Genomic DNA, 23,371 nt, shown 5'->3' with positions numbered 1-23,371 from the left:
AAAAAAAAAAAAAAAATACTCTGAGTCACTGGGAGGTGCAGGGTCTGAGAAGTCAGGCCCAGAGCCAGCCAGGCTTGGCTTTTGTCTTCACTGACACTACCCCTTCCCCTTTCCTGAAGAGGCTGATGAGAGGGGTTTCAATAATTTCCTGTAGATCATAGGGTCCTCTATAGAAGGCTTGGTCTCTGAGAATTAGTCAAGAAAACCAAAGCCAGCTCAAGCCAGCCAACCCCAAGGTGGAAATAAATTGGCTTGGTTTGGAAAAGTGGAGGCAGGTGGGTACCAAAGAAAGGTTGATTCCGGGACTTAAGATGTCATTAGATGTGACTGTCCATTTCTCTTTATCTCTGTCTTTCTTCTTGCCATCTACATGTGGGAGAGGTGGCTAGCTCTTTAGGTTTGAAGCTATGTCATTAAACCAATCATACTTAATGGGACTCCCATTAAGTTGAATTCCACTCTCACCCATGAAACAAGTTGTAACAAGAGGATGAAATGCTGCTCTGGCATGTTCTCAGTCAAGTGCCCATGCTGCAATATCCTGTTATTTCGGGGACTTGTGGTAGAATGTTCTCAAAGATGTTGAGACACTGCTATTGTAAGATAAAAGAGGGGCTGGGACTATAGATCAGTGGGCAAAGCATTTGCTGTGCAAGCAGGAAGGCCTGGGTCTGGATCCTCAGAACCCACAGAAGCCAGGAACAGTGGCAAACATCTTTAATCTTAGTGTCCTGTGGCAAAATGCCAGGCAGACATGGTAGAATCTCCAGAAACCCCTGGGCAGCTAGTCTGGCCTATATAACAGTGAGCAACAAGAGACCTTGTCTCAAACAAAGTGGAAGGCAAGGACTGACTCCTAAGGTTGTCCTGTTCTATTCATGTCTACACACATACACACACACACACACACACACACACACGTGGGCGCGCACGCATGCACGCACATATACACATGTTCATGTGTATCATATGTATGTATGTATGTATTCATAAATACGAAGATAAGAGAGAAGGGCTCAAAAGCAAGAGTGGTAGATTAGCAAGATAGCTTAACCAATAAAGGCACTTGCTATCAAGTTGGACCTAAGTTTGAACCCCAGGACCAGATGGTGGAAGGAGGGACCAACTCCTTCAAATTGTCCTTGGATCTTCACATATGTGCTGTGGTGTGTGTGTGTGTGTGTGTGTGTGTGTGTGTGTGTGTGTGTGTGTGTGTGTGTGTGTGTGTGTGTGTGTGTGTGTGTGTGTGTGTGTGTGTGCTTTGCCCACATGCATGTACATGCATGAGTGCATACATGTGCATGTGTTCTCAAAGCAATAAATAAATAAATAAATAAATAAATGTTAACACAATTTAAAGCAAGAAAGGTGTTGCATACTCAGGCTTCTCACTTCGGACATGGGGAAAGTAAGATCTAGTCCCCGAGGAGATGACAAATATTCCATGCCATCAAGACTCTCAAAGCACTCGGCTGTGGTGTTCAGCTGCTGTCTTCTCCCACGAGTCTTCCTGGTAGCTAAGACGGGAGGAAGGCATGGGGTTCTCCTCTTCTCGCTTTAACCTTAGATCTGCTGCTCAACAGGATAATCCCCAAGGACAATGATGCGCATGCTGGACCTGGGCCTGTTTGTGGCAGGCCTCCTCACTGTGAAAGGTCTCCTGCAGGACAGAGATGCTCCAGATATGTATGAATCTCCAGTCAGGGTCCAAGAGTGGAGGGGCAAGAAGGATGCCCGGGAGCTTGCACGACACAACATGGAATTTGGCTTCAAGCTACTGCAGAGGCTGGCCAGCAACAACCCTCAGGGAAACATCTTCTTATCCCCACTGAGCATCTCCACTGCCTTCTCCATGCTGTCTCTGGGGGCCGAGAACTCCACACTGGAGGAAATCCGGGAGGGCTTCAACTTCAAGGAGATGTCAGACAGAGACATGCACATGGGTTTCCACTACCTTCTCCACAAGCTCAACCAGGAGACAGAGGACATAAAGATGAGCTTAGGCAATGCTTTATTTATGGACCAGAAGCTGAGGCCCCAACAGAGGTTCCTGAAACTGGCTAAGAATGTGTATGATGCGGACATGGTGCTCACTAATTTCCAGGACTTAGAAAACACTCAGAAGGATATCAACAGATACATCAGTCGGAAAACCCACAGCAGAATCAAAAACATGATAAAAAGCATAGACCCAGGCACCGTGATGATTCTTACAAATTATATCTACTTTCAAGGTAAGGCTAGGGGCATGCTGGTGTGGGAAAGGAAGAGGGATTTGGGATAGAAACCTGACCCAGTCCTTCGCTTGCTCTGAATCTAAATCCTTGTGTCAGTAACAGTCCAGACTCTGCCCTCTCTGGCTGGAAAGTGAACACCAAGAGGCATAACCCACCACAAGCTATGGCCATCTGAGCATCAGGGGCCTTAGGGTAATGCACTCTGCTACCTCACAGCCCTGCAATACTAGTCCCAGGCTCTTTTTAACTGGGTCCCTGGACCTGTGTGCTTCCCACAGACATCTTCCAGGCATGGAAAAGAACATTGCATCACTGCCCCTGAATCTGGGTGGATGGTGGCCAGGGATCAGCGGGGTCAGACCTCCTCCTGTTCTTCCAGACACCTTTGCCATTTTGTCCACCTCTACTCCTCAGGCAGGTGGCAGTATGAATTCGACCCAAAACAGACCAAAGAGGAGAAGTTCTTCATAGAGGAAGGCAAGACCGTGAAGGTGCCCATGATGTTCCAAAGGGGCTTGTACGACATGGCCTATGACAGCCAGCTTTCCTGCACCATCTTAGAAATCCCCTACCGGGGAAACATCACAGCCACATTTGTCCTTCCTGACAAGGGCAAACTGAAGCTGCTGGAGCAGGGTTTGCAGGCAGACATCTTTGCCAAGTGGAAAAGCCTTCTCTCAAAGAGGTAAAGTCAGAGCCTCATCCACAGAGACCCTTGTCTTTCCCCTCTTCCCTCACGCTCTGCTCACTTCTTCTCTCCTTAGTCCACAGCCAGGCTCTCTCTGGGGCTCTGTAAAGGTGGGAGGGAGACTGGAACCCATCTAGGAGCTGGTGAGGAGTGACTATTTGAAGTTTATGCACTGCTTATGGAAGTGTGGGGGTTGGAGTCTCGCTGGAGGGGGGTGGTCAGGGAGAGCTTCACAGAGGAGGTGGCATTTAAGGTACAATTTGCAGGCTGTAGGGAAGAAAGAAGTGATGGATTCTTAGGCAGAGGAAACATTAAGGGGTAGGCACTTGATGTATGGAAGGGACACTCAGATCCTCTGAGCAGAGAGATGCATCTTGTCTCCCAGCCCCCTCTCTCGGCCTGGAGCAGCCAAAACCAGGAGCGTGCACAGCTTTTCTAGGCGACTCCCATCTCTCTCTAGGGTGGGGACTTGCCCACATATGCTAAAGGGAAACTTTCACTTCATCGCAGTACACATGATGAGCCCATTTGGGCTGCCTGGTAGTTGTGAAGTTCCTTTGAATAGGGAGCCAAACCTGGACATCTTCAACTCCCTTTATTGGGTAATTGAGGAGGAGGAGGGAAAGAAGGAAGAGGAGGAGATGGACTGGTTCTTCCTGAAGCCCCTTCCCACCATGGAAGGGCTAGGGGAGGCCGAAGGGCTACACTTTTTTGCCAAAGAAAGGACCACATCAACAGATACATGCCTAACCTCTCCCACCCACATCCCAGATTTCCAAGCCTGTAGAACACATCAGAATTCAGGCACCAGGGTCCTCCAACCCGGCTTGTGTGCTGAGGGCAGAGGCTTCACACAGTTTGAAGGCTGTTGCCTAGAGTTCTAGAGCAAAAGCTCAGGGTCTCCTCAGAGGAAACAGAGGTTTCTCTTAGAGAGGCACAAAGCTGCCGGGCTTTTGAAACAGCCACCTCTCCGTCAGTCAGCTTTAAGGGCCCGCGCCTGCCTTGGGCTCCCTGCCTCACCATGCCAGTGGCTTGGAGACCATCTGTCATGCAGTAGCCAGAGGTTTCTATTTTTTCCAGTTTAAAATTCTTATTCATAAATTCTATAGAGAGAGTGAATGATGCTGAAATAGTTTTTTTTTTTAAACGTTTGGTCTAAAACACTGCTTCTTTATGTTTTAATTTTAAATATAAAATTTCATTTGGAAAATTTAAACTAATTTTTTACTCAGCATACAAGATGATGGGTTCCATGATGATATTTTCCTATACATAAAAATCTATGTATGTGCATATATACACATATATGTGTATACTTGCATCTGTGTATATATGTATGAATATATATATACATGTATATATGTGAATACACACACACATATATATGTATATAATATACAAACATACATACGTGTGTTTATTTGTGCACAGGTCCCTTCTTCCCCCACATAGTGCCGTGGTATCATGTCACACATGCATTATGCCTGTGAGGGTATCTATGTGAATCTAGATTCCATATTTGAAGAAAACTTGCTATTTTGTTTTTCCTTTCTCCATCATCCTCCCTTCTGCTCTCTGCTCTCTTTGAACCCGATCTCCACTGTCTTCTTCTATTTCACAAATTACATGTGTGTGTATACACATTTAAGTCTGTATCCACATACACAAGAAAACATTTAATATTTGAATGTTTCTCCTCCTTTCTCTGTTTCTGTTTGTTTTGACAGAGTACCCTGTAACCCAGGCTAGCCCTGAGCTCCTCATGTAGCCAAGGATGACACTGAACTCCCAATCCTCTTGCCTGTGCATTCTGAGTGCTGGGATTACAGGCGCACATCACCGTACTTGGTTTAGATGCTTGCCTTTCTCAATCTGGCTTCTTTTATCCATTTTTCTTGCAAATGTGGTACTCTCTAAAGCTAAGTACAATTCCACTATGCACGTGTGTGTGTGTGTGTGTGTGTGTGTGTGTGTGCGCGCGCCCATTTTCTGTTGTGTGTCCATTTTCTGTATCCGTTTGTCTGTTGGTGTGCCCTGTGTCTTCTGCTTGTCTTCGACGAGAGCTGAAGCCTTGCCACATCATTTGTACCATCTCCATATTTGTACACAGACACTGTGTCCTTTCATTTCCCCGGGGACATCACTCTAGAACTTTGCTCTTTGCTTCCTGACATCAGCAACGTCCGTGCTCTCTTTAGAGCTGACACCAGCAACCAGGACACTATTACACTTCCTGTCATGCAGTCATCTCAGGGAGGCTAGAATAATGAACAGCACACTGTAGTGACAAATCCACAGCAGTCAGGAGGCACACATGTCCCCCACCCCACCCCATGCTGGTAGGCCTGTGCGCGTGGGGGAAACTCCTGATGTTATTAACCACTCTCAGCTACTCAGTTCCCTTAGTCCCTCTGCTGGTGAGCTCTGAAACACTTGCCTCTACTCCCTGGTCGGCCTCCTACCTCAAACTCACTTGCCCAGGTGTTTGTACTGTTCTCTTCTCGAAGACTATAGTGACGGAGGGGCCATGCTGCAGAGTCCAGGGCTAGCGCCTGGACTCTTTCCTATGGGTCAGCCATTCCTTCTCTTTCTGGAGTTCTGCTTGCTTCTCTCCTTTGCTGCCTCCCTTCTCCTGTCCTGTGTTAGAGCTCAACGCCACAGGGCTCAGTCTGGAGCTCTTTGCTATCTAGATTTACCATCTGGTGACTACAACAGGCAGAAAGCCTTCAATACTGTGTCAACCATGAGACTGTTCCTGTCCTCAGCCTCAGCTCCCTGCCTCCCAATGCCAGAGTCCTGTTAGCTCAGGATAGCTGATGGGATCATAGTTTCTGTGTGCTCAGTGCGCGCGCGCACACACACACACACACACACACACACACACACACAGAGAGAGAGAGAGAGAGAGAGAGAGAGAGAGAGAGAGAGAGAGAGAGAGAGAGAGAGAGCTCCTGCTCAGGCCCACTTTTCATCTTCCTCAGTTTCTGGCAATTCCATTCTCCATTAAACCAAGCTTGACCCACTGGGCCATAGTTGATCCGTTTCTCCCAGCTGTTCCCACATCTGTCAGGAAGCTCTGTTGACCTCACACTGAAACAAATCGGGTCCCAGCCTCTTCCCTCTGTCCTGAGGTTCCCACACCAACTGCCTGTCAGCGGTCTGTCACCGAGCAGCAATGCCTGTCCCAAGCACCAAGTGCTAAGGGTATATTTTAAGCAGAACAACAGAGCAATTCTGAATCTTCATAAGACCACAGCATGCCTCTGCTCATTCAGAATCTGACCATGGCTCCCTGTTGACTCAGGGAGAAAAATCTATCTTGTTCAACTCCCTTCCCTCCTCGGGGTTAGCCCAAACCTCTTATTCGACCACCATCATTCCTGATTCCCACAAGTTGAGCTATTTCTTTTGTTATTGTTGTTCATACTTACTGCCCGCTTACACACAACCAGTATCTGTGAGTGTGACACACTATACTTTTCTTAGCATTGGCTTCATTATCTGCCTTCCTGCCAGAACACAAGTCAAATGCAAGTGCTTTTCCCGACAATCCCCATCAGGTAGATGCTATGTGCTTAAAAACTATTTCGTTTTTAAAGAAAGAAAGAATAAAGAAGTAGAAAGGCAAGTTAGGTGATTATCAGGCCTGCGAACAGTATCAAGTTATGAGATTTAGTGAAAATCTGGAATGAGTCAGAAGTAAAGGTGGAGAGGGGGCCCAAAGCCGCCGTCCATCTCTCCTTTGCATGGCTCAGAAGACCAATGTCCATTGCCCCTGGTGGGGCTTCTCAAGTGGGCTTGACCCCAGTTCTGACTGGCTCCAGGTTTTAAGCTCTGCTGTCTCTAGCAGCAGGCTTGCAGGGGTCTAATCTGCCTCAGGCTACAGCACAGCCTAGTCTGCTACAGGGAGGTCATGAACACAGGGAGGAATCTGAAACAGTTTGCAGTGGATGTGTGCTCTGGGGAAAGCTGGGCAGGAAGCAGGATGTAGAGTATGAGGTGTCTTGCATCCCAGAGTTGAGCCTCTCTCATTCCGAGGACAGAAAGACCCATGAGCCTTGATACAGGAAGGACCACCATCCTTCCAGGAGCCCACCCTGGATGATCAGCGAGCACTTCCCATCACCCTTGTCCTTCTCTCCTCCACAGAGTGGTGGATGTGTGGGTGCCCAAGCTCCGCATCTCGTCTACTTACAACATGAAGAAGGTTCTGTCCCGCCTGGGCATCAGCAAAATCTTTGAGGAGCATGGTGACCTCACCCGGATCTCCTCTCATCGAAGCCTGAAGGTGGGAGAGGTAAGCTTGCCTGGCTGGACCACTGTTTCCTACTCAGTAGTCCTCCTGCAACCTCAGCCAGAGCTGTGGTCAGAGCTCTGTGATCCCAGGCAGACCACATCTCGGCCTCTGCTTCCAGTCTTTAAACTAGAATTGTCGGTCTCACGGTTTATACTGGACATGCCCTGAATATTGACCAAGTGCTGGGACATCTGTCAGACACATAGCCAGTCTGAATCTAACCAGAACCTTCTCTCTGGGAAGAAAGGAGGGATCTGCACCATTGAGACAGGCAGGCAGAGGCTCAGAGCTCTGCAGTGGTGTAAAGACCTGTTGATGAGGGCAGGGGAAGAGGGCTATGTGGACAGCGTCTTCAGACGTAGCGGACACAATTTAAGACTCTCAGTTAAATTTAAATTTCAGAGCCATAATGCATAACTGTTTTGTAGCATAAGTATGTTAAGAATATTGCATGGGGCAATTCATACTTGAACATAACCATTGCTTATCAGGAATGAACATTTAACTAGATATTTTAAATATTTAGCGACCTAGTTTGGGGTTTCAAAGGGCAGAAACAGAGAAGAGCAGTGTGTATTAGGCACTGTTCTGCTGCAGTCATAGAACCATGGCCAAAAGCAACTTACAGAAGAGTTTACTGTGGTCTGTGGGTCCAAGGGGATGGTTCTTAAAAGGGAACGCATGACAGCAGACAGCCAGGACAGGAAGCTGGCTGATCACGTTTTGCCTACATACGGAAGTACAGAGTGAGAACAGGAATCGGGGTGAGCCTCTAAACTCTCAAAGCCCACCCCCCAGTGACGTTTCCTCCAACAAGGCTGCACCTCCAAAACCTCTCCAATCAGTGTCTCCCACCAGGGACCAAGTGGGTGACAATTCAGGAGCCTATGACTGCATTTCTCATTCAAATCACCACTTAAGGGGAGTGCCCATCTGAAGGGGTGTGGTCAGTGTGGGAGGTGGTGGAATTGGCTGATATTGAGTAACAGGAGAGGGTCAAGCTGTTCTGGGAGGGAACTGTGGTTGGGGATTGTGGGAGAAAGCAGCCCCCACTGCATACCCTCTCCATCCCCACACTCCACTATAACACCATCCTCACGACAATGCTGGGTGACTGTGGTCAGATTGTCTCACTCTCTGAGCTTCCCGCTCTTAGCCTGACATACCCATCCCCCTACCGACCCCTGCATCCCCAGACTCAGCAGCCACTGACTGTCTCTTGGTTCTGCAGGCTGTGCACAAGGCTGAACTGAAGATGGATGAGAAAGGCACAGAAGGGGCTGCAGGCTCTGGAGCCCAGACACTGCCCATGGAAACCCCACGACATCTGAAGCTAAACAAACCCTTCCTGATGATGATCTATGAGAATTTCATGCCTTCCATGATCTTCTTGGCAAGGATTTATGACCCTAGTGGGTAATAAAGGAGAATTCCCTGTTGGCTTCAGACCCCACCCATTTCCAAGGGATGCACCTCCAAAACAATGCCACCCACCAGGGACCAGGTGTTATGGAGTCCCAACACGACCCAGCAGCCCAGCTGCCTCTAGGGACTTTGTGCTCTATACCCATTTATAGCCTCTCCCTAGCCATCAGCACTCCTGGACCAAATGGCAGCCTTTTACCCCTACTATACCCACCTCTCCTTCATCCCTGCAGGCAGGGAGTGTCTATGATAAACTCCACTTCCCCTGACCCATCTGCCAGAGTCAGGTAGATGCTCAGAGGGAGATGGGAGCCACAGAGAGTGAACAGAGCCTGGGTAGAAGGCGTTGCTAGGAAAGCCACGTGTCTCATTTTGGAACCTCTCTGCCTCCCTTTCTGACGTGAGGATTGTCCTGCTCCTTGATGAGGCTTTGAGGAAATCAGTGCCAATTCCTTGCAGAATTCGTTTTCCATTGTGAGTCCCAGGCTGAGAAATTCTGGTATGCGTGCTACATGGCTCGCCGCTCAGAGTGTCCAGGTAGGGTTTGCTAGCCCAGCCAGACCTCCGGGAACACGGTGGAAGTGACCCAGCATTAGAAGAAGGCTGCCTTGGGGTTGAAGCTGGGGATCGCTGCCAGATTTGTTCATTTCTTTCGGTCACAGGAGGAAGATTCTGAGGTTCCTCGGACCTCTGGTCAAAGGCAGGTTCTACTATTGAACCTTTGGGAAATGGGGGTCTCTACCTATCTGAGAAAACTGGCCCTGTGGTGTCAACTTATGGCCACTAGGGGGCACTAAGGGCCTGGCCAATGGTGTGGGGCTGGAGCGCAGAGGGATGCCTTTATCTCTCTGGTTGTGAATAGCCTCTGCTGGCCGTGGTGGGGGAGGGGCACTCAGAAGGGCTTGGTACCTTTAAAGCAGCAATTGCCACTTCTTGCCTAGCAGTTCTCCGAACACCGTGACCTTCGTGCTTTGGTCACTAAAGCTCAAAAGGCAACCAGAATGAGCAAGCCTTGTGGGGGAAAGGAAGCTTAGAGAGGTGAGGCGGCTTCCCGTGGCGTTAGAGTAAGCCTAACATAGCAGTATTGGAGTTTGTGGTAGGAAGCTCTCTCGGTTGCTGCGCATCTCTTCTCCAGACAATGAGAGGCCAGCAAGCACCTCTTTCCCCCATCCTTCCCCTGTGGGGTGAGGATCCTCAGAGGCCAGGCCTGTGGAGAGCTCTGGAAACGACTGGGTGAACAGAAAGTTTCAGAGTCAGCTGCTTCTCTGGGTGGGAGTGGGAGCTGGGGAGAAACCAGTGGATCAGAGGCTGAGCTCCCCATGAGCAATTTACTACATCACAGCTTTTAAGTCGTGGTTCTGCGTATGAGGCACAGCCACGTTAGCCACTGATCCCCTGGGTGGCCTGACTGGAGCCAGAGCCAATGCATGTACTGAGGGGATAGTGATGGATGCCTCCGGGGACCAGGGACACTAGAAGAGTTCCATGGGATTCTACATTAAAACCCTGGTTGCCGTCTTCTGTCACCTCCTCCAGCCTGAGATGGCCAGCGGCTTCCTAAGGATATCAACTCTAAATATCTAACCCTCCCCCACACACACACAGTCCCGTGGGAAAGCCCCCCTTCTATTGATGAGTTCTTACTCGACCTCCGTTCTTACCTCTTCACAGGCTTCCGTTCTCTTCCTCGGTATACCCAAGCAGCCTTTCTTCCAGGAAATGGCTCACTTCCAAGCTCATTAGTGGCTGATGGGTCTGAGTGTCCGTCTCCCCTCCTTCCACGTGAGCTGCAGTCAGTCAGTGCTACTGGGTCTCTCGGAGCTGCACACCATGGGCCAGCAGCTGAGGCACATAGGCCTGGCTCCTGGTACCACACAGTTACTGGTCCAGTCGTTGGGGAAGTAGCCACACCCATACCCTGTACTCACATACAGTTAAGCTCATATCTCCAGTCTCCACTAACCATAGAAAAGGCTCCCTGAGGTACAGGACAGCACATGACAGGACAGTCAGATCCTATTTCAGGACCCCAGAAAGGGAGCCAACACAGCTATAACCACTAATTCCAATTATAGGGCTCAGTCAGTTAGCGTTTGCCCAGTATGTGTAAGACCATGGGTACAAAAATACCATCTTAAAAATGAAAAAAAAATTTAAAAGTACAATATTTTCCCAGGATAGTTAATAAGAGACAAAATACAAACTTGTCTTCCAAACAGAAATTGGACATAAGTCCTAACTTTTAAAAATGACTGTTGCTTATCATAAATATTTCCCAATATGGTTCCTGACCTTCACAACCACATGTTCAGCCCTCACTATAAAAATCACATATTGGCAAATTTTTTCCAAAAAGGAAACTAGGGTAAGAGATGAGGGAACCACTCAAGCATCAAGAATGGCATGTGCAAAGGCCCTGTGGTCGGCAGCATGAACGAGGAACTAAAATGACATTTTAGTAGCTAGAGCAATGAAATAAGGCAGGAGTTAGGCTGGAACAATGGGTGGGGTCTTGTTTCCCACTGAGGAGGACAATGCTAGCTAACCTGTGGCCAGAAGGTGACCCTCTCGCAGATCACTGTATAGTGCACCTAAGTGCCCAGACTTGTACGTGCAACTAAGAGTGTGCTCAGTATGTGGTGTTAAGATGAGATTTCCACACAGCCACTCATTTGCAGACAGCTGGTCACCGTCATCACCCAGCCGCCCCTGTTATCTGGTGGGAAGGCCTGCTGGCATGGTAAGTATGTCTCCTGGGAAACAGCCAGCCCTACTGCTTCACAGCATCTGCAGATCCACCTCCGTGTGCCTACTCAGGCCGTCCCACCCTGTCTGGGCGCTGCTCACTGCCACCACTGCCTTGCTGAGCTTCAGTCATCTTTCCAGGAAAAGCCGGCTTCTTCCTTTCCAAGGTTTCCTGGCCCACCCGGCTGTGGACTGGCCGACCTTGAGAGTGAGTGAGCAAATGAATCCACGGGCTTGACATTGATGGAACCCACACCTCTTAGTCACTTCTTCACGCCTACACTGCACGGGTGTGTTCATCATTCCTCAAACTCATCAACCTCCATGGTGAAACCATTCCGTGGTTCTGATTTAAAAAACAAAACAAAACAAAACCCTCAAGCTTAAGGAAACCACATAACCCGCCCAAAGATGCACAGCTAGAAAATGACAAGGCTAGGATCAGATGGAAGTCCCGTGAGCATCCTCACTGTGCAATTGTTCACTAATCCATCTTTCCACTCATTTTCCTATCCATCTATCTACCCAACGATCTATGTTCTGATCCATCCATTCCTCTACCTATACACCAACCTCTCTATCCCACTGGCCCATCCATTCATCCATCCTCCATTCATCCATCCATTCACTGTTCCATCTACACACCTACCCATTTATGTATCTACCTATGTATGTATGTATGTGTGTATGTATGCGTGTATGTATATATGTATGTACATAACCATGTAACTATGTATCTATCTACCTATCTTTCCATCTACCTATTCACCTCACTGATCTGTCCATTCACTTGTCTACACACCTGTCAGTCTGTCTGCCTGTCTGTCTTAGTCAGGGTTTCTATTCCTGCACAAACATCATGACCAAGAAGCAGTTGGGGAGGAAAGGGTTTATTCAGCTTACACTTCCATGTTGCTGTTGATCACCAAAGGAAGTCAGGACTGGAACTCAAGCAGGTCAGGAAGCAGGAACTGATGCAGAGACCATGGAGGGATGTTACTTACTGGCTTGCTTCCCCTGGCTTGCTCAGCTTGTTTTCTTATAGAACCCAGGACTACCAGTCCAGGGATGGCTCCGTCCAAATAGGCCCTCCCACTTTTGATCACTAATTGAGAACGTTCCCCACAGCTGGATCTCATGGAGGCATTTCCTCACGGAGACTCCTTTCTCTGTGATAACTCCAGCTTGTGTCAAGTTGACACACAAAACTAACCAGTACTCTGTCTGTCTGCCTGCCTATCTATCTTTCCATCCACCTGTTCATCTCACTGATCTGTTCATTCTTCCACCCATCAACCCACTCACCCATCATGCACCCACTCACCTGTCCATCCTACTGACCCATTCTTCAATTCATCTGCCCAACTCATTGATTAATCCAACCACACTCAGACTTACCCGCTCATGCACCTGTCGGTCCATCCACCGACCCACCATCTTCCCATTAATCCATCCATCCATCTGCCCACTATGTGTCATAGATTGTCCCAGGAACTTCAGTTATACCAGCTAAGAAAATCTACAAAGACCTTCACCTTCATGGAGGTTTTAGTCAGTTTGGAGAGGCATAAAATAAACAAGGTAGGCAATAAAGAAGCCATTTAACAGAACAGGCAAGGGTAGCTGGCTGGAAGTGTTGGTGTCGTATGTGTGTGGTGGTGGTCGAGGGGGTCAAGAGCCAGCCCTCGGAGCAGGGGATGCTCATTCCATATTGCAAAGTCTGTTTGCAATAGGACCTAGGTGCTGGTGACACGGGTATGTGCTGCACACTGCTCCCCTGGACAGATAAGTCCTTAGAATGTACACGCCTGACATCCAAATCCCAGCAAGAGAGGCCCCTTTGATGCTATCCAGCAGGCTTCCCATTGGGGTGCAGGAAGCCGTGGCATAGCTTTTAAATATCTCTTAAACACGCCGGGGCCAGGCCAGGACTCCAGCTTCCTGTCGGTGCCAGCCTAGCCCAGAGCTCCACCTGCCCCACTGAGGTCATTTCTGTGGGATGCACCAGGAGTGGCTGGTCAATGCGTTGTCAGGGAGGGTCACCAGTGGGAAGTCCCAGTGCTCTGCCCTAATTTTTCCAGACACTCCCTGTGTGGTTTGAGCCTGGGCTACCATTCCTCATCTGTGCAGCTACGGGGTGGCATCAGAAGATCCCCCTCCCCGATCTGACAAAACAACCATTCTTCCAAACATGATAGGGAATGAGCAGCCGTAACTGACCATGTTCTATGAACCAAGACGGCGTCCCAGACACAGCGAAACCAGAAGTGAGGGAACCTGGCCAAGCACAGCCCTGGAGGAGGTGACTGCATGGCCCTCTTCTCTGCACCTCTGAATGTTCTACTCAGGACCAAGGAGGGAGCTCCCAGTCCTGCTGGTCACCACAGCGGTGCCAAGGCAGCTTTAGTTTGTTCTTTAGGAAGCCCGTATTCCACTCACACAGTTTCCCAACTTTCATTCCTCTCTGACCTACAGGCACAGTTATGGCTGAGCCACCTCCTCTTTTGTGTTAGGGGAGTTTTATACCCATGAGCCCACCTCAAGTGGAAGGTACCTGATATCTGAGCACCACAGCTCAGGAACCCAGCAGCCGAGAGGGTAAAGGCTGCTTCCTTTCAGTGCAGAGGTGTTGGGGGCCACAATACAGACCTCACATTACCATCCTAGGGAAAAGAACACGATTTGGAATGCGTCAGATAATTGTTGGCCTCTTTGTAGAGTTCAGAACAGCCTAAACCTAACCAACTGTATCATTTGGTCAAGTTCTACCTTTGAAATGGTTAATATTAAAAAATAAAATTGGGACTGACAAGCTGGCTCAGCAGATAAAGTCAGTTGCCATCAAATCTGGGACCCCAGGACCTAAATCATAGAAGGAAAAAGAATGAGCTGTCACAAGCTGTCCTCTGACTGTGAGAAGGTGACGTCAGAACCCAGGCTACAGTACCTGAGCATCCCCTCCTGTCTCACAGACGCCCACAGGTGCCCCACGGAGACTCTGTTTATGAGTCTGCAGCTAAGAGACTTCCGTGAGCCAGAGTTTCTCACTTAAGGAAGAGGGTTATGTCAATGGCTATAGGTGGCCACATATCCTCTTCCCTACCCACTCCCTTCCTCCTACCTGGCCATCAGAGAACCAGGCTCCAGGTTTGTGCTATGAAACCTCCCTCCCTGTCTTCAGAAAGGCATGAGAAGAGACCCCACTTCTGCCAACTGAGCCCGGATCCTTCTCTTCAGAGCCCCGCCCTCTGCCATGTCATCTGTCTCTAGTGCTCGGGCCCGAGTTCTGTCAGTCCTCAGATCCCCAGACATGTTGCTCTCTGTCTGTCCAGAGCTTTAGTAACTCTTCTGATATCTCCCCCCTAGTATTCCCAAATAATCCCTAATATTCCTCTTGAACACTTATCAAGTACTTTTAAAATATTTATTTTTCTTTTAAAAATTCTATGTGTGTCTCATGTGGGAATGAGCACGTGAGCACAGGTGTCTGTGGAGGCAGAGGCACTGGTTTCCCCTGAGCTGGTGTCACAGATGGCTATGCACCATCAATCCTTCTCCCGGACTTGCGTGTACATGAGGTGATGAGCCCCAATCACTCCCCTCCAACAAATGTAATAAAACCTAAAAGAAGTAAATAAAATCACTTAAAGAGAAAAAGATAATTATATATAGAATACAAAACAAACTTACCACAGGCAGAAAGTAATTACGTGAACAATGGCAGTGTAAGCGTGGTCCTGGGAGGAAGGGAGACCTGTGGTGTCCCTCTGGAGGGTTACCACGCTAAAACAATGCACTGTAGTGCAAGGAATTGCAAGTTCTCCAGGTAACCCAGAGAAAGGCTGAGTCGATAGTGCCAGCTGGGGAGGGGTTGGGTTGGGGTGGGGTTTATACTTCAACTCTCAGCTGAATTAACACCCCTGCTTTCAATTCATTGTCTTGTACAAAACCATAACTCCGCTTCTGAGAGGGCTGAGAGAAGTGGGGAGTCTCTCTCCCTGATCCAGATAAACCGGAACTAACCTGCTCTCCTTTACCAATGTTTTCTAATTTTGTCTAAAATCATGAGGCAGCTTATGAACGTCGATGAACTGGGTAAGAAGGTAGGCTGGGCCACCCATCCTCAATCTGCCAATTAAATAAACAATGATGAAAAGCAGGGGGAAAAGAGAGAGAGATTCACTCATGTGAGATTAAGAACTCTCCCAAAGTCCGTCTTTGGGGTCCTGACAGGAGATTCTGGCTTAATTCTAGGGCAAGAGACATATGTATAACTAAACAGCTCCAGTAAAAATATGACCCTGCCCATCACTGATCTGTCATTGTCCTGGTTCCAATCTGTCCTCTGAGGTGACTTTCTGACAGGTTTTCAGAACTGTCAATCTCTTTGCTTGGAGACAAGCCCCTCCTCCAGCTGGCACCAGGCTTCAGCCTTTTCCTGCTCTCCTGGGGCATGGTAATGTCTTGGGGTCCACTGCTTCAGTAGGTCTGATAGCCAAAGGAAGGGGACAGGAATCTGCAGAGAACCCCTTCATTTATGCCAGTTACAGAATGACAACAGAGTGTGTCCAGGCTAACCCCAGTGAGTCAACGTTGTGGGTCTAGCCTGGGAAAGCTCTTGGGAACTTAGTAAGTCCATCACGACCCTAGGCTGAGCTCTCCGCTTTGAGGAAATCACAGAGACCCGCGGTCACAGAGATCCATAGTCACAGGGCTCCATGGGCAGAAACTGTTAGGTTCTGGGTTGGGAGAGGGGTGAGGTTTGAACGATTGTTGCAGAGTGGAAACGTCCTTCAGGCCTGTTGGCAATATGGGCTGGCAGAGTGTGAAGGACAAAGAGCTTCAGTCTGGTGAGGGAAAGCAGATCCAGCTCATGTAATGATCCCCATGAGGGGAGAGAAGAGGGGAGACATGTTTTGTAGAGGTCAGCTAGGGTCACCAAACTAGCCTAAGAGACACTGTGTTTGCTTGTATTTCTGACAGAGGCAGGTGTTTGGGGTGTCTCAAGGATATGTCTGGAAGAACAACAGGCCTGGCTAGTTTGTGAAGGAGAGTGGGAGCCAGTCCTGTCTGTAGCCCTTCTCCATTTAGGGATTTGACATCTGAAAGAGCCTGCTCCAACAGAAGAGCTATGCATAGGCAACAGGTTCCCTACTCATGTGACCTGAGAGACGCAACAGGAGGATCCTAGTTCTAGAGGTCAAAGGTGGACCCTGGGTCTGGGCCTTGAGCCAAGGCAGAAATAGTTTTCTCACTTATGTGCCTGACTATTTCGCTTTGTGTGGTTAACTTTTATTTTTATATTTAATCTTTGGCCGTTCTAGGGCTTGAACCCAGTGCCTTGCGTGCATTAAGCAAGTACGCTACCACCTTGGATACGGTCTTAAGTTTTGGGATTGTTTTGGGTTTCAAGAAAGTGAAGAAGCTAAGGCTTCGTTTTCGGTCGCTTCCTCTGGTGATATTACATTCCATAACCACTGAACACTAGTCACAGCCGTGGAGTAAACACTCGCACCAGGCCAGTGAGTGAACTGTGAATGTTACTTGAAAACCAAACCGTTTCATTGTGAGCACCCTTCCTCCTGCTCCAGGATCCGATCCCAGGGTGTGTGACATCCTGGGTGACACCCACAAGAGTGTCTCCAGGGCTGTGAAGAGGCTGAAGGTAGCAGGATGCCCCAGAGTCACATGGGGTGAAGCTGAACTCACAGGGGGAACATCTGTTTGGTTTGGGGTGCTCAGCAAGTACTTTGATTAACGCAGTGCTCTGTGAGAGGTGGGGATCTCATGTCCACTAGCAGGGACCTTAAAGGGGGATCAGGTGGCATGCTGATTGTTAGGACCTAGGTAAAATGTAAAGGCCTGGGTAACAATTACCTGGCTAGGCTGCCATTATAAGGAAACTTTCTTATGTTTCTGCTGTTACTAGGAAACTTTCTAATGCCAAGATTGATCACATGTTCTGTTATGTTCTGACTTTGGAGACCAATCCCAGTAGAAGTCAGTAGAAATGTTTTGTATAGCTACCCACTCTACTGGCTGGTTTCATGTGTCAACTAGACACAAGCTGGAGTTATCCCAGAGAAAGGAGCCTCCCTTGAGGAAATGCCTCCATGAGATCCAGCTGTAAGGCATTTTCTCAATTAGTGATCAAGGGTCGGAGGGTCCCTTGTGGGTGATGCCATCCCTGGGCTAGTAGTCCTGGGTTCTATAAGAGAGCAAGCTGAGCAAGCCAGGGGAAGCAAGCCAGTAAGTAAGATCCCTCTGCATCAGCTCCTGCCTCCAAGTTCCTGCCTTGTGCGAGTTCCTGTCCTGACTTCCTTTGGTGATGAACAGCAACGTGGAAGTGTAAGCTGAATAAACCCTTCCCTCTCCAACTTGCTTCTTGGTCATGATGTTTTGTGCAGGAATAGAAACCCTGACTAAAACACCCACTCTGGTTTCACATTCCACCTTGCCACTGGGGTGTGGGAACTCCACTGGACAGATGAACACCAGGCTGCATTTACCCTGTGCCACCATCGCCATCGTGTGCTGGGCTCCTGGGAAGCACTATACACTGCTCAGGGTGTAGGAAAACACAGCCTGAGGTGGTGACCTCAGCCCAGATGAGAAATGGTACAGGCTGAAGCCGAGGAGTCACAGGTTCCCAAGCTCCCTGGCATTCATATACCACTGGAAACCGAATAGACAATTTGGGAACAGAGGGGGCTCATGGGCCTTCGAGGATGAGCCCAAGGCTAGGGAGGGGGAACTCTGGCTTATCTTAGCAGTGCGACTGTCCAAAGACATGGAGCCTTAGGCGACTGTCCTGTAGACAAAGGCTTCCTCCATGTCCCCAACAGTGGTTCTTGATAAAAGAGACAGTCCATGCTTAACCATACTGTTTATTGATTACTGTTTATTGATTAAACGTAGACCATAGATTAAATACCTGTTGCAGGAAGGAATGTTCGGGAAGGGAAGTTTACTGACCAAACTCTCAGGGCCCATGTAGAGACCTCATTAGTGTGGAGAACTCTGTTCTGTGCTATGTGACTGCTAGTCGCGTACTTTATGTGGGGAGCTGTGGTCACATGTTCCAGGCCAGGAATCTGGTCAGAGGTGGGTGAAGCACCTACCATCCTCATGTAGGAAGTGCAGGGGCTTCCAAACCTACTCAACCCTACCAAGTTTCCTGGCTCAGTCCATTGCCCCACAACTCACAATAAGCTTGGACCGGAACCAACCACCCAACAGCACTTCCTTCACCCATGTAGAAGCTTTTATGGTATAAGCTTCCCCTGGGATGGACCCCAACATAAGAGAGACACCTGCACCAATATAAGTAACTATTTGGAATAAGACTTCCATTTTGGGTAGTGGTCGAGTAAAATTTAAATTCCCAAGACCTCCCTGGAAACTAACGACTTGAAAGAGACATGTATGTAGGTAACTGACATCCTGGTTGGCAAGTTAAGACATAAATATTAGGCAAGTCCCATACTGGTAGACAAGTTAGGACATGAATATTAAACAAAGCCACAGTTGAATACCCCCACCAACAGAAGCAGGATAAATGTACAGCAAAGACATGTTCCTAAGGAAATTCTCTAGCCCTAAATCCTGACTGGCAAAATAACTTGGCACAGATGTTTGTGGAATTGGGGCTTAAAAACCCTGTAGGATCTTAAGTCAGGGCCATGGTTCAGTTCCCAAATCTGGACCATGACCCTAGTAGACCAGTCCTGGAGTGTTTGTTCCATAAACTATCCTGTCTGACTGAGATGGGTGTTCATGTGTTTTGTGAGGCAATTCCTGGACCCCAACTCTGATTCCATGTCCCCACAATACCTGCTTAGTCTCAGTGCCCAACAGGACTGTTCCAAGGTCTCTTGACCTCATACAGAGAGAGCTGGTTGTTTTGTTTGCCACAGAGTCCTGTATAAATCCTATAAGGATCCTTCCAGGATGAAGGTCATCTCAGAAGAGCAATCTCCTGTGTTCCATCACATGGAAACCACAACAGAGGGAATTCTGCAGGACCTGGGGGTCTATCGAGACCCAAACCCTTCCTCATCTCACCTTAGGTTTGTCCCCAGTTGTTAAGGTGAGGTGACTGCTGGGAAAACTAAAGAGCCACACTGCAGAAAGAGGTCACCAGACGCTCTGGAGAGCACCTCCCACTGGGCGGCTCCACAGTGGGGACTGTGGCCTCCGCTGCAGAGCTCAGCAACCATCCAACATGAGGCTTCTAGCTGAGTGGTGTCCAGGTTCAGTCTTGAGGCAACGATCTGCCCCCCTGTGGTGAGGACGGAAAGCTGAAATACAGATACTAAACAGAAATGTATAAAGATAGTAGCCCAACTTAACTATTTTTACTATGCTTATTCGTGTGTGTGTGTGTGTGTGTGTGTGTGTGTGTGTGTGTGTGTGTGTGTGTGTGTGTGTGTGTTGGGCACACAAATACCATAATGTGCATGTAGAGGTCAGAAGACAACTTTCGGGAACCAGTGCTCTCTTTCTATATGGGTCCCAGGGATTGAATATAAGTTATCAAACTTGCCAGCTAACATCTTTATCTGCTATGTCACCAGCCCATAGGCATATTTGATCACTTATTTACCTTTAAAATTGTATTTTTTTTTACATTCTCTGGGATAGAATCTCTCTGTTTTATGGCCCCGACTCTCCTGAAACATGCTTTGTAGATCAAGCTGACTTCGAATTTACAGAGATCCACCTGCCTCTACGTAATGACTGCGAGGATTAAAGGTGTGTGCCACCGTGACTAGCTGCTACAGCCACATTTTAGGGCTATGAAGCAGGCATGTCAACTTGTGTTTATAATCCCAGTACTTGGGAGTAGACATTGGTAATAAGCCAATAAGTGAACTGTGGACTTTATTTGAATTTTACAAGTTTCATCATTAGCATTCTTCCTTCTGCCTCAGGATTCTATCCCGTGGTCAGAGGGTTTCTACCCTGGACTACATTACCTCAAAAATCCAAAAGAACATGCACCTTTATAAAACTAGAGTTAGGGTGGGCACATCCAAGATTATGAGGATGATGACAGAACCAGTAGTCAAGAACAGATGATTCTAGATACCTTCTGCCTCCACGTTGCTGAAGAGTCCACAGAGGAGGGTAAGCTCAGATCAAGCTCACGGTGATAACCTTTGGCTAGGCCTTTGAAGACCTGCCCTTTCCCCTCAGTGTGCTACTGTGAGTAGGCCTAGAAATTGTAGAAGAAGTAGACCTTTGCTTTCTAAATTGGCCCTGAATCCCCCAAGATTTGAGATCTTAGTGCTGAAGATGAGCTCAGATGAACTTCTTTCTGGGTCAAGGACAGACACTGGGTTGGAAATGAGCATTTTGGGAAACACCTTCACTCCTTATTCTTATGTCTTTCCTAGTTTTCCCTGGAAACTCTGATTCTGTGCTTCTGGGTGGGACCTGGGGAATCTGCCACCGATGACAACCCTGATTAACCAACCTTGGGAAGCCCCGAACTTCTCAAGCTTCTCTCCCATCACACGTCAGCTGTAAGACTGAACGATAGTCACCAGGCATGGACAACTCAACAAGTCTGACCCTCTGGGTTCCCATCACCTCTCCCAGGCCTCCCACTCCATCCACCACCTTCACATCCTCTTTGATTCATCTTCCTCTCTCCTCCTCCTCTCCTCTAGAATGTGGCATCACAGTTTCGTTCTGGGGAACCCACATAACGTCTAGATATCATAGCCAGGAAGAAAGACATATACAGGAGGCAAAAAGCCAAGTTTACTTCAGGCATTGGTAAGGTGGGGCAGAGAGTGTGATCCAGAAAGACTGCAGTGGGAGGGGCTGAGTTGCAGCTCGTGGCTGGAAGGGAGGATGTCAGATGAGGAGACATGGAGGCTTAGTCTAATCACAGAATCGTGGAAAACCACATGGAGCAAGAAAGAAATGACAGAGCTGCCTTCTTTGTATTGATCACATGTATTGTCTTTATAGTTTTAAAAACACAGATTACCACACATTCGGTTTTCTACCAAACCATACGGATTTGTTTTTCATTCTCTGTGTCCCCCTTCCTTTCATGTTCAGTATTCCAATCACACATGTTAGTAATTCCTATTCCCCCTCAAGATCACCTTGGCACTTTTCTTGTTGCTTGTTTAGTTAGGTAGCTGTCTTCACTTTGGTATGGTCCTTCTGGTACATTTATTTTCCTTTTAAAAAGTTATCTTTTACTTTTTCTTTAAGTCTATGTGTATATCCCTCCATGTGTATGTGCCCATGAATGCAAGTCTCAAGGAGGCCAGAAGAGGGCACCAAATCACCTGGAGCTAGAGTTACAGACTGCTATGAGCTGTCCTGTGACCCTGGGGACTAAACTCTGGTTCTTTGCAAGAATAGAAAGTGCTCTTAACTATTGAGCTTTTTCTTCAGATCCATCTTCAAGCTCATTGATCTTTTCTTCTGCTGTTTTAGATTCACAGTATAAATTTTTGTTCTCAGATATCAAATTAATCTTCTCAAGAGGTTCAAGTTGATATTTTCCCTTGTACTATAATAATATATTCTATGTTTAAGTATATTTTTAACAGTGAATGGGGCTAGAAAAAATTATCCTGAGTGAATTCCAGACCCCAATAGACCAGTAATATGGGATGTATTCAATTATATATGGATGTTAGCTTTAAGTTTCTGATAACCAAGCTATAATTCATATAACCACAGAGGTTAGGTAATAGAGTAAGGGACTGGGGGAGTGAAGAACTCCTCAGGGGAGGGGAAATGGAATATATAGTTATGGAGAAACAGAGGTGAGGGTGATGGGCAGAGACTGGAATAGGAGAATCAAAATGGAGAGGAAGAGGGAAGAGGGAAGAGGGGGTAAGTTAGGAAGAGGTAAAACTAAGGGTCGGTTGTGGGGTCACATGGACACCTGGTACAGTAGAAGCCTCTTAAAATATATACATATAAGAAAAATATCTAAATGGAATCACCAACTAACAGGGGAAATAAAGCCCCAACCAGACCTCTTACCACGAGCTGAAGCCTCCAGTGCCAGAAATAGATTACATCTAATTGAGTTTTTGGCCAAAGGGGCTTCAAACAACCCAGGCTATTGCCAGTGTTATCAATCACTGTCCACAAAGTGATAGTAAGGCGCTACCTAGAGCCTTCACCCCTACTGACTAGTGTTCATGATACTCAGAGGTACTCTTGATGGCTACCAGAGGAGAAAGATAAACACCAACCCAGCTACAAATCCTTCAATCTACAATGGTGACCAGCCTGCAAGATAATCTGGCCCAACAAAAGTCATGGAAGTAACCAACCGGTATCTAATTAGATTTAAGGCTCACTCCAGGAGATGGAGCCCATGCCTGATACTGCTAAGCAGTCAAGAACCTAAGAGCAGATGGGGACCTAAGGGTAAAACAAGCCTGTCACCACTTACCGCAACCAACTTACCACTGTTCCGCTAAGTGAAGTTACAAATCAAATGACTCCTGATGTCATTCTGCTAGCCTCATAGATCAGTGCCTCTCTCAGCCATCATCAGAGAAGCCTCCTCTCACAGTAGATGGGGTCCAATACGGAGATTTACAGTTGAAAAATGTGCAGAGAGAGAGAGAGAGAGAGAGAGAGAGAGAGAGAGAGAGAGAGAGAGAGCTTGGAGCACTCAGTCTCAAATACAATGGACTCTGCAGAAGAGGTAAGAATGATTGCAAGAGCCAATGGGGATGGAAGACTCCAGGGCAGCAAGTCCTTCTAGTCACAACAGGAGAGACACACAGTGACAATGGTGGCATGCTCATGGCGTGCATAGCTCTAAGCCAGACAGGGTCCTAGAACCAAGAAGGGAAGTAGACACAAGCCCCCATCCCTGCTCAGAAGCTATCTCCAATGGACAACCACTGGCAAAAGAAAAAAAAATTAGTTTTCTCCATTGGAGTCTCACTGGATATAGAAACCACACTTAAGGGCAGCGCCGATGCC

The 23,371-nt window shown here is 47.9% G+C and overlaps 1 protein-coding gene across 1 annotated transcript in view; it reads left to right on the top strand.

Annotated features, from left to right (window-relative positions):
- Positions 1 to 8,671, top strand: part of LOC110324885 (serpin A12) — a 13,488-nt gene extending 4,817 nt beyond the window's left edge. Inside the window, exons 2-5 of the mRNA XM_021202614.1 lie at positions 1,584 to 2,234; positions 2,652 to 2,922; positions 7,075 to 7,222; positions 8,454 to 8,671. Coding sequence (XP_021058273.1) covers positions 1,601 to 2,234; positions 2,652 to 2,922; positions 7,075 to 7,222; positions 8,454 to 8,642 — 1,242 coding nt within the window. The 5' untranslated portion in view covers positions 1,584 to 1,600 and the 3' untranslated portion in view covers positions 8,643 to 8,671. The remainder of the gene's footprint in view (positions 1 to 1,583; positions 2,235 to 2,651; positions 2,923 to 7,074; positions 7,223 to 8,453) is intronic.
- The last annotated feature ends 14,700 nt before the right edge of the window (positions 8,672 to 23,371 follow it).

This window comes from Mus pahari, chromosome 7, assembly GCF_900095145.1.
Source record: "Mus pahari chromosome 7, PAHARI_EIJ_v1.1, whole genome shotgun sequence".
Classification (NCBI taxonomy): domain Eukaryota; kingdom Metazoa; phylum Chordata; class Mammalia; order Rodentia; family Muridae; genus Mus; species Mus pahari.
Note: the sequence above shows the minus strand (reverse complement) of the source record. Positions and strands in the feature narration are given on the sequence as shown.